General features: G+C 35.4%; 1 protein-coding gene across 3 annotated transcripts in view; it reads left to right on the top strand.

The window, feature by feature from the left end:
- The window catches only part of SCAPER (S-phase cyclin A associated protein in the ER), a 164,704-nt gene that overhangs the window by 116,047 nt on the left and 36,548 nt on the right, over positions 1–12,109 (top strand). For all 3 annotated transcript variants that reach the window (XM_074917549.1, XM_074917548.1, XM_074917547.1), the window contains exons 25-26: positions 788–911; positions 9,588–9,817. In XM_074917549.1, the coding sequence (XP_074773650.1) occupies positions 788–911; positions 9,588–9,817 (354 nt within the window). The remainder of the gene's footprint in view (positions 1–787; positions 912–9,587; positions 9,818–12,109) is intronic.

Below are 12,109 nucleotides of genomic sequence, written 5' to 3'. Positions count from 1 at the left end.
TCAGATTTACCTTCTCTGTGAGTATATTCTATAGGACTGGTCCCAGCTTCCCTACAAATCCTGTTTTGAGAAGAAATTTAATTGGAGCAGATAGAAATGGCTGCGCATGATGCAAAGAATAATTGGGCATGTTTTATACATCTGGAGCTTTCTGTGACTCATGTTCATGATTTTCTGTTCTTGCCATGGCAAACCTGTTACCTCTTCCCACCAGCCATAGGTCAGTCTGAGGGTATTGTAGTTACACACTGATACTTAAAGGCTCTGTACAGTAGTGGTTCACAAGATGTCAGTAGAAGGTTTTGGACAGGAATTTCACCTGCTCAGTGTTGCTTGCTCAGTACAAATTACTTGTTCCTCTCCATTCCTTGCATTAGTTCACAGGAGCTACACAATAGCCTCTCCCTAAAGCTGGTGCTGGTACACTGTGAATTACTTTATACAGGGTATTTTTTCTTTGAGGTTGTGCTAGGAAAGGGACCTTATATACAAATTATGAAATCAACTGGTATTCTGTGTAAGTTTTGTTATGAGTTTTGAATACAGAAGAGTCCAGTAGTCATATGGTACATGACTCGTCACAAGTATGGCTTCACTGTTTTGAAGTTATCAATTATTTAATTGTTTTCATGTAAATTTTTAGTTCTGTTCAGAATCCCAAGTTTAAGAAAACAAATGTGAATTGCTGAAAGGTTGTTTTGTGATGTGCTTCCATTAATTGCTTTTAAGTTACTGAAGAAAAAAGTAAAATTCCTATTTTTCTTTTTCTTTCCTTCTGATTTTTTAGGTCACTCTGCAACACTATAAATGCTTACAGCCTCACCTGTAGTAATTGCACAGAAAACTGCACATATGTTCTTTTTAGTAATAAGATCACTTTTCTAATGGACCTGTTGATACACCAGTTTACGGTATGTAAAATAGCTATTTTAATTTAGAAATTGTTGTATGCTTCACAAACAGAGCGTATAGACTGTAAGAATACCAGGAGATATATGAGAAAAAAGGCTCAAAAGAATAAGATTCTTTTGTTGTATGTATTTGGTAACTGTATCTACTATACTTCTATACAAACAGATATACTTGCTTCTGTTAATATATTCTGCAAAAGCATACGTACTGGGACCTCTAGTGAGTGGACAGTGTTCTATCTTTAACATTTGCTGAGGTTTTCTTCACTTCACCCTACAGTAATATTTAAAGTATAGGATATTAAGAGTTGTCCATGTGTGTTTGATTCTTATGTGTTTTAGTATTGGGAATGTAAATCAGGTTAATACATGTCTGTAGTTTGATTTGCTGAAACGCTGAAATAGCAGCACTCTTTAACTGTGAAAGTTTTAATTTTCCAGTGTTTCATTTAATTTGAAATGTCATTAAATATTTTATTTGAAAACTCATTTTTAATTCATAGTGACCTGCTCATCATAAGATATTTAGTCTTGGTTTTCTACTTATAAATTGTGTGCATGTATTTTCATGAGCCAAGCAGTTTGTTAATTGAAAAGTTATGTACATACTTTAAATAATTTAAATGACGCTGTTAGAATCAACAAGCCATAGGACTGTTGACGAACACTTTAAAAAGATAGTCCGAAGGTCCTTGGCACAAACAAAACCCGAATGCAACCTGTGCATTCTCCTCTAAGTAGCTGCCAGCTCATTGTTCTTCGCCAAATCTTTCCAAGAGGATTCCAGGTATTAGATTTCAAATATACTTAGTGAAAGGTGCATGTATTGTGCTGGGCCAGTCACAACACTGCTGGCTCTCTGCAGAGCGAGCCAGAGCACCGGCTCCGCGGGTAATTACACAAGAGATGAAATCCTTCAGCACTTTACAAGTGACAAGATTCATTCTGATGCCAAACTCCTTCCCTTTTCTCAGTGTAGCGCTGTGCAAACGACCTCCACTTTTCCTGAAGAAATACAGAGGGTATTTCTTAGGAAATGTTGGCCACCTAGAGATCAGAGATACTACATAAGAAAAATTTACTACCCTTAGAGCTGTTTTCAGTCTGTTGCCAAATATTACCCTTGAATTGCAGAAAAACTGTAATTAAAGCTTAATGTTTCCCTGATCCACAGTGGACTTTTCTTTCCTATGCATAAAGTATCTTATGTTCTCTTCAGGCAAAATTGGCCCCTAAACTAGGATATCTTCATAGTTCCATGAAGTACATATTTAAGCACAAAATTATAAATACAGTGCTGCTTTTCTAACCCTGATTTTTTTCTCTTGAAAATATAATAAATCAGATCAAGTTCGGATTTTTCTTTTTTATGAAAAAGAAATGGACAAATGGCGAGCACTTTTTCATTATTTTTTCTAATTGGATCGAGATCTGAATACTAAAATATTAAAAAAACACCCCTCCAAAGAATTTAACTGCCTCCAGTATTCCTAGTTTGGTGAGCTACATGTATGATGCTGCCTTTGTCTGTGTTGTGTGTATTTGCGCTTACTGTTGGAAAATAAACCCCAAGTAATACCAGGAGAAATAAATGAGAACGTATATTTGCAAGCTTTTAAGAAATTGTTACACAACTATGCCTGTATTTGCTGAATACAGAAACAGAAAGAATCCAGTTTTGAGAAACATTTAAGTATATTCTTAAATACAGGGAGTATGAACCTTATTTCCAACCAGTTTAATGTGGTTTTAGTTCTGCATTTATTCATCAGTCAAATGCAGTGTCAGCTTCACTTTTGCTAAAACTGAGAGCTATACATTTTACAGAATAAAATTTAGAACAATCACTTCTCATTGATGACAGAATGTTCATTTTTCTTTACACAGTTGTAATATTTTTTTTTCAAAACAATACTTGAAGAAGTATTAAAAAACCATTTTTTTTTCTCCAATGAAAGCTTGAGTACCAAAGGGAAATGATAGAAAAACAAATGGACAGTATTTCTTATTTTTTGTGACATCCAGCCTGTATAAGTTAATTGTTAAAAGTATCCTGTTTAGACCTTTCTTTATCTCATACCTAAACAGACTGGTAGGAAACCTTCTGTAGACTTTACTTAATATTTTACCTTTCTTAGCCTACTTAGCTCAGGTAATGCCTAAGTCAGTGTCTGTTGAGGTAAGTAGTCATGTTTCCTGATTTCATTAGGAGTGGATCAAACCTTCCCACCTGCATTCATAGAAATCTTGCGCACAAGTCGTAACTTTTCTTATCTACAGACTGCTATCACTGCTCTTCTTTATCTTCTGTAACTAGAAGATAGTTGGAAAATAATGACAACTTTTCTAATTGTATATTTTGAAAGATTTCACACTGAGAGAAACAAATAATTACATGGAGCTGTAAGCATGTAAGGATAGTGTTTTATTTGGGGGATGGATGGGGCGTGTGGTTCTAGTCAAGAGACAGCTGTCATGTACTTTTCCATGAAGATACCTGAAAAAGCTGTATATGTAAACCATACATATCTGTGCCTCCATTTGTAAATATTTTTCTGTGTGTTTAGTAAACAGATAGGGGTTTGGGGTTTTTTTTGGGTTGGATATCTGTCCTTTTATGATTTCACAGTAAGAAAAGTTGAGAAGTTAAGAAAAAAACCCATACATGACAGTTTGTTTTCTAACTACATGTTCTCAGATAGATCAAAGGGAAATTTCAAAAAGCTTTTGAGAATAACAAGCTCAACTAGACCACCTTGTACAGTAAAAATTCTTACATTTTGTTCATTCATTCAGTTCTTTTCCATCAGAGCAGCATATCTGCTGTTACCAGTTAAAGCATAATGCAAATCAATACTTGTTATGAATTAGAAATTGAGACATTTTTCTTGTTCTATTTCTTTGTTCATATAAATATGCAAAATTACATGGATTCTTTCCTGCTTCATTTTCAAATTGTATACTACGTAGGATTGCAAATGACTAGTTTGAGATAGTCACTGCTATGCACATCATTTATTCATGTGCTTTATTGCTAATATCCTGCACATGCAATAAAATTTTTAGACTGTTTTCCCTTTTATTTAAGATTAATTACTAAAGGCTAGAATCAGAATTTTTTTTATTCCTTTAAGTAGATAATTTTATGTAAACATATAAGCTTGATTTCAGAATTGAAAATCAACAACAACAACCATAAAAACGTCTTGCCAGTGTCTTTCCAGCAGTCGGGCATGTCTGAGTTGGTTGACTTTTATAGCTCTGGTTGAAATTTTGAAAATTGCAAACTGGATCACTGTGATTATTTTTTAAAGGCAATCTTTAAATGCATGATATCTGAAAATTCTAAATAAAACATCATTAGTGAACATAAAAATATGTGAAATGAATGTTGCGATGTAAATAGAGATCAAACAAATGTAGAAATCAAAAGTGAGTTGCTCGTTACTTCTTTCTTCTCTGAAATACAGTGCTTAAATATGGACTGTGTTGTAGGCAAATGGCATGAAGTACAATCACCTTGATTGGGTTTAAATTAATCTGGTTATCTAGTCACAGTGAAGTAATTTTTCTCCACCATTTCTTTGCTGGAGTGTGCTGCCATTTAATTTGTGTGCCTCAAAATGACAGAATATATCCTATCCCAGTTGCTAGTTTCTTAACTCTTTGTGGTCATCTTCCATACTGCAACAAGTAAGGCAGTATCAACAAGTAAGTTTGCACTGTTCATGACAAGAATCGTAAAATCAAAGGCACGTACATGCTTCTCGGCTGTTCTGGTCCATTTTGAAATTGCATTCGGCCATTGTGGCACTGACAGTACTCCTAGCCCCTAAGAATGAGACTGTGTGGGAAGTTTCTACCTTCCAGGTCACTAAGGGATCTAAATAACATGCTTTTCTTCCAGTTTCAGTTCTAGTGGGAGACCTGAGGACAAGCACCTAGAATTATCAAGGCTGGCAAACAAGTACCTCGGTTAGATGTCAGCTCTGTGGATTGCATCATTTCTAACGCAATTCAGCCAGCGTTGGCAATGTAAAAAAAGCACAGAAACTTCATGTCTTTTCTTTCTTTTTAATAATGTAACCTTTAAAAGACAAAAAAATTGTAATTTTTTTTTTATTTGCTTCAGTAGAAGGCTAGTGTGTTAATCCTGTAGTAAATCTTGAAAATAGAGCTAGGATAGAGAAATAATGGCATATTAAAGCACTTAGGGGTAGGGAATTTAAAAGAGTGGAACCTTCATCTGGAACCATCTTAAGCCCATAGACTTCTTGGGCCATTTCCATTTCTTTAGTTCACTAGTTACTACATAGAAAGCCTGACATCCTATAGATACTATTTTCAAGTATATGTTTTCCAGAGTGTTTTTGAGGTAAGCCAAATGACTTACATATTCAAAAGCACAAAATCACCACTGTTAGTGGGAGAAGAATAGAACATAAGTGATCAAATTAACAGAAGTTGGGTGCTTCTTTGAAGACTTTCCATTTAGGTTTAGCAGCTCTATATTTGAAATTCTTCATGGCTGTGAAGGATTATGCTTTTTATGAGACAAATAAAAACATAAATGAGTTTTCAGTGACAGAGCTCTATGTTGCTAACTGGAAACTGTTTGGGTTTTTTTGTTAGCACAGAAAAAAATGTGCTTTGATACACAGAGATACATTTGGTGACACGAGTCAGAATGGAGTAACGTTTTCAGCTATATTAAATGTGTGCCTAAGTGCTTTACTGGATTGGAGCCATATTGTTCAGCGTCTCGCAGGATTAAGTCCTGGATGCTGGGCAGAACTGAAGAGCTTATGGCAGCTCTGCACAAGCAAGGGAATCCCTACACAAGGGGAATTCTCTGTTGAATGGCTTAACGGTTGTATGGAGATTGTACCAGAACTGAGAATCTGGTCATTAGAATGTTCTGGTTCAAGGACTGCTTTAAAGAAAGTAGTAGGAGTCTTGATTATGCCCAGCACAGGCGGTCTTCATAAATGCTAAAATAGCATTGAGACGTTGGATGTGTCAAATACTTGAACAATAGTTATATTTTCCCTGATTTTTCCTTTGTGATTCAAAAATGTTTTATACCAATTACTTGACAAGTCAGTTTAAGTGTGTAATCATGCCTGTAGATTTGTGTCATTAAACTGTTAAACCTACTATACCTCAGAATTAAAAATGTGGAATGTTTTAACATTTATGCATCCAAAGCCCATGTTCAACAAACAGAGTTTCTCTCAATATCGTTAACTCCTTGTGTGATCAACACAAAGAAGCTAGAGCTTGAAAGCTTTCATAATTACACTATTAAATCTTAAGATTTCCTATCCCCTTGCTTGATATAATAATCAACAAGCGAAATAATACATCACTTTTGCAAGCACCCCAATTAATTTAAAACATAAATCTCAACACATTTTCACACTTTCCCATTAATTACTTCTTCGGTAAAAGCGCTGATCTTTTGTCACTCATTTGAGTTTGTATAAATGGAAAATATTAAAGGTAGGAATTAAGTTCAAATTTAAATGGATGATATTAAAGGTAGGAATTAACTTCAAATTTACCCATTTTCTGTAAAACAGTATTTTTTTCTATCTCCTCTTTGATACACACACACTACAAACCCCACATTTGTTCTCACTTTATATTAATACACACACACTTTCCCCAAAAATCAAATGTGAAAAATCGGCTCTGCAATAAATGATTGTATTAAAAGTGCGAGTTCTATTTATTTTATAAATTAGGAAGAACCACTTTATATTAAAGCATGAACTCGTGTAGCTAAGGGCTATATACTTAGAAAATACAGTACTCGTATGTACATTCAGCTGGAAGACAAAAATAACCATTCTCTGTTTATAGTACTGTTAATTATGGCAAATGGAAGGCTATACTGCAAAATATTATTAAGTCTTTTAAGAAATAAGTTATATATAATTTTTTACTTTAGGTGAAAAAGCAGTGAGTGGCATTTGTTAGCAGTTTCTAAAACTTGGTGTTCCTAGTACAAAGTCACCACATTTAAATTGATTTATACATTGCAAAGCTTAATCCGTCTGTTTCAGTAGGCAATTAGAATCGTTAGGCATGAATTATTTTAGTCAACAGAAGTTACTAGAGCAACATAATATTATTTTTCCTATTGAACTTGAATAAGCAGCTAAAGACTTCTCACTTGCTCACTTGGCTCGTCACCAGAAACAGACTATTACGATGAGTTTTAAGTACCAACATAGGGCTCAGAGCTAATGAATAATAAAGAAATGTGCATGTTGTTCTTTGTCACCAAGTGTTACCAAATCCCTCCTGATACCTATACAGGGAGGAATGAATTTCTGTGACCTCACTTGCATATACCAAGTGTAAATTATTTTAACCTGGAATGAAAACAAAATTTCAGCCAATATTGATCACTAATTACTGTGTTGAAAGCCTCAAGCTGTCTCATAAAAGTGCCTCCACAGTGGTCTGTTGGTACGTGGAGCCCAGCAGCGTCGAGCTCGGTGAATGTACCTGTGAGCCCTGTGTCTTGATTGACGCGTCTGTGCTGCCAATATTCTGCCTGTAAAACTGCAGCACTTCCACACACACTTCACTTACTGTTTGATCATAATAGGGCAGAATTTCAACTAGTTTAGATTATTTTGGACTGCAGAAATGAAAAAATAAAATTTTTAAAAATTATACTCTCCATGAGGGTTTCCTTCCACATCTGTATGCTGTATATAGATTTGTCTTCAGACTTACATGTTTTACATCTCAACTTCACTACCTTTTTTAGGAGTGGGCTCTAGTTTAATGACTGAGAAAAATGGCATTCTGTTCCTCTGAGGTCTGTTCAGAGAGAACTGCATGTTGTGCTTCTCACATGATTGACATCTGATGGACAAGTGCAGTTGTCATCAGGTGATGTTGCATATTGAGATGTGCAGGCCTTATCCATGGGACATGTTTTTCCCACTGTCCTTAACAGTTAAAATATGGAGGTATCCATAAAAAATGCTCAGACTTTTGGCATGCCTATTTTGAGATTTGTGGGTGGAAAGCATTTCCCATTGCAACTTTTAAACTATGTTATTCATGCCATCTTTTACGATGTTCCAATATGTCAGGTTGTGACCTAGAATTTGTGCAATCTTTCTGTCTTTTCAGATAGTTCCTTGGTTTTTGGGTGGGTTTGGGGTTTTTTTTGGTGGGGGGGTGTTGAATTCTTTTCATCAAATTTAGTCAGGATAGGGTTTTTTTTTAATATGTCTCCCTCCTTCCCTGGCAGAAATTTCGACTTCAGTTGCCTTTAATTTTTTAAAAAAATGTGGACTCTTCATTTTTGTAGACTTTGGAAGATTTAGCAGTTCTCTTTCTTTTTGAAAATAAGATGGACAGGAGAAATGTGAATCAAAGAAAGATTTGGAGCCTTGTCTTAAGGTTCGTATTGCCTTTGGGTTAGCTTTAGTAGTAAACTGTGTGACTGAAGTTCTGACACTAGGAAAAGAGAATTCTCTCACAGGATTTTTCAGGTGTGAAGGGGAACCACTGTAATTCTTCTGTCTTGATTCAGTGAAGGTTGCCCACTTTCACTGGCTTAAAACAGCTGTGTACCTCAGCATGGAACATAATTTGTTCTGAATTCAGTTATGCAAAAGCTGAACACCTTGCAGATTGGAAAAATTTTTTATTTCCCAACATCCTTTGCCGCTGTTACCAGATGGCACCTCCGGTGACCTTTCCGTGGGATGTCTAAACCTACTGCTCAGATACTTCAGTATGCTGTTTCCTAAGGGCAAACTAGTACTGTTCCAGATACAATTTGGGTTTTTCTTAGTTATGGTTTGAGTTTTATCTCAACCAAGCTCTCTTTGTTTTGCTAAAAATATCTGTAATTTTTCTTGACATTAAAATTTAGAATAAAATAGTTTGGAAATATGCTTACTTCAGAATGTTTTTGTAATTTTTCGGGGTTTTTTTGCTACAGAGGAGAAAGTCTATCAGGGATTAGATCTCACTGTGAAGGTCATTCCTGTTGCCTGCAAAGTGTGTTGTCTTTTCCTGTGTACAGCCACAATTGTACCTGTTCTGTCACAAGAACTTTTTCCTTTTAAAATACTCACTTTTGTAGGGGTGTTTGTATAAGACTGTTGAGTAGCCTTCTGACGGTACCGTTCCAAAGTCAAGTAGGGGATTACCATAAAACAGTAAATGCTATTCCTTCCACAGAAAAGAGCTATCTTTCCTCTGTATTACTGAATGCTTTATGTGTCCTAGACTTTTAGTATGTCTTCATGATAATACAATGTAGTAGTCAAATGAACCGTCTCAGTGGTTTGTTTATTTGCAGTCAAGTAAAAAAAAATTTTTTTGCTAGTGACTCATCAAAAATTCTGTGTATGCATAAGGCTACCACAATTATACTAATGAAGTTCTCTGCTGCTATAAAGCTTCCTTCCGTTCTTATATACTAAATGTTGTTTTGACTTCATTTATTCTGTTTCAGCTTGTGTTATCTGCATAAGGGTTTTCTTGTACCTGAAATGCTTTAATATCCATCAGCACTGCTAGAATATGTTACTTCATTATTAGTTTTGGTGTACTCATATGCAACTTTCTAAGCATTTCTCAACAAACGTTGGTTATTTTTACTGAGTTCTGGTTGGTTTTTTTCTTTTCTTCAATTAGGTTAGTGTTCCAGATGACCATAGTGCTACTTCAGGCAGAAGTGCAAATAAGCAGGTATTTGAAGGTTTAACAACAGGACTTCTGAGGATAACTGCTGTGATTTTCAGATGTCTAATCTCCAGCTTCCCAGATGGAAACAACCACTCTACTGCACTGAAAATATTACAGGAAGTGAAAAGTAAATCCTCGCAAGTGGAAGCCTTCAACAGCAGAGTCCAAGACCTAATCAGGTTAAAAAAAAAAGAATAATGAAACTTCTCTAAACTTTCGTTACTACAGAGAAAGAAAAGTACAATGATTTAAGAAAGGAATAAACTGCTTTAACTCTTAACTCAGTAAGAGTAGCTTGTGTGAGTAGTCAAGAAGACTATTGGAATGCTTATATTCTCAAACAAAAATGTTCTTCAAAAGACTGCACACACAGAAATACAGAAAACCAAGAGTTTTAATTTTGGACTTGGTTTTTTGTGTCCTTTCCATCCATTTCATCTCCTGATTACCTAGGAATCAGCATCCATATTTTCATTATTTTTTTTTCAATTCTCGGTGCCAACTGTGTATGCCCATTGCCTGTGTGGTCCTGCATGTCATACATTTATTCATGTAAGCTTGCCATAAAATATATACTTCCTATTATAAAGATTACACAGTAACACCTATAATCTGATTTCAATCTTTATAATGTTGCTGTATTTTAATAGACTTTTTTTTCTCTAAGTATATTTCTTGAGCAAAATTTCAATCAAAATAACTCAGTGAGCTGTAACAGTCAAGTAACAAGAGAATGCATTGTTTAGTTCATTTTTACTTGGAACATTCTAATTCTTTGGTGGAAACACTTGAACCTGAATATATTAATATATATATATAATTTATATATATTTTTAATGTATTATATATTAAAAAACTAAATATATCCAATGATATATTAGACTTGCTAAAAGTGTATAGTTTCACTAATAAATGATATAAATAGTTGTCAAGACATATTTGACCCTGTGAAAAATGAAATTCTGATTATATGCTACTGAAAATGTGCCACAGTGAGCATTTTCAGACTTTTCAAAGTCTGGTTTGATGCTGGTCAGTACAAAGAAGACAGCTGGAGGAGGAAAGCAAAACAAATAGTTGTCATAGATACCAGTGACCTCTAAAACTTTATTGTTCTCATGTAACCCACCTTCTCCCCAAACAGGTTTTGAGAGAGTGTGAAATTTCAGGATGTTGTATTCTCCCTGTTTATGAATGGGAGGGTGGGAGGTCTGCTTATTGATATTTGTGCTGAACAGACATCTGACACTGACTGGGCCAAGCACAGGCATACCCTTAAGATAAGAAGATACATGAGAATCCAACTAGGTCCCTCACCTGAGGCACTTTAGGGGATCTTGTTATAAATGGAGAATGAAATGCACGATGACAAGGTAATAGCGCAATTAGGAAAAAAAGAGAGAGGGCATTTTAAACTAGTCAAAAACAGACAAATTCTATTATTAATGAGTATCTTTCACCTCCAGGTCATTGTATCATATGTCTTTGGGGAGCTGATTAAATAAGAGTTTTAGGAAGATGGGGGAGGAAAGAGGATAGTGAAATTTTGGTTTTTTTTCTATTTGGGGCTACTAGACCTGATGCATAAACAATTATCTACAGCCTGTCTGGGTATCAAAAGGGTAGCTATATGATTTGAGCTGTGCTACCATGGGTAAAAAGACTGGGAGATGGAGGCAATAGATTAGAGAGCTTTGACATTCCACTTGTCTGTATGCTCAATTCTTCAAGGAAGGGAGTGCTTCATGTGTCTCCTCCTTGACTCCGGATGCCATTAAAGAACAGTCCCAGTAGGTGAAAACTCTCATCCATTTCTTCTCTGCCAAAAGGGCAGCCTCTTTGTATCCAGGTGTGGATGTAGAGGAAGGGGGACAATGAACATATTTTGCAGGTGTCAGTCAGACTGCAGATGTTCCTAGGGAAGAAGGAAGACAATATTGACAAGAATGGTTGTGTCTTTTTGTGAATAATCATCTATCAGTATAAGCTGCATTTTGTTTAGTTCTTCCTGTCCTTTTCCTATTTCACAGAGAGATTTCTAGCACTCAGCATTTCTCTGTGACTGGGATGTATCTTAACACCCAGCTCTGTTCCTGGCATTATTCTGCTAATATAGGAGAGCTTGCTTATCGCCTGTATGATCAGGATTCCTTAGATCAAAATCTACAAGTAACCTAATGCTAAATAGAACAGACAAACTTACCTGAGCTATGAGTGTGCAATTAATAACCTTTGTGCATCTTTGGTTTTGACTGCTATACTTCAGCAGCTTTAAAAATCTTTCATACCGCAGTTAGACTTCTTGCTTTATATGCAGTGTATTTTTATTCTTACTTGCATTGCTTCCAAAAGCTTTGCGTCAGCAGGGTAAACTTTGGCAGAAAGTCTAGCTTCTAGCCCTGAAGAGAGATTAGTCTTTGAGCAACAACACTGTCTGAAAAGCGGAGAGATTTTCTCCCCTAATCTTAAAA

The sequence above is a fragment of the Athene noctua genome, chromosome 13 (assembly GCF_965140245.1).
Source record: "Athene noctua chromosome 13, bAthNoc1.hap1.1, whole genome shotgun sequence".
Classification (NCBI taxonomy): Eukaryota; Metazoa; Chordata; class Aves; order Strigiformes; family Strigidae; genus Athene; species Athene noctua.
The sequence above is the reverse complement of the archived record's forward strand: the minus strand, read 5'-3'. Positions and strand labels throughout refer to the sequence as shown.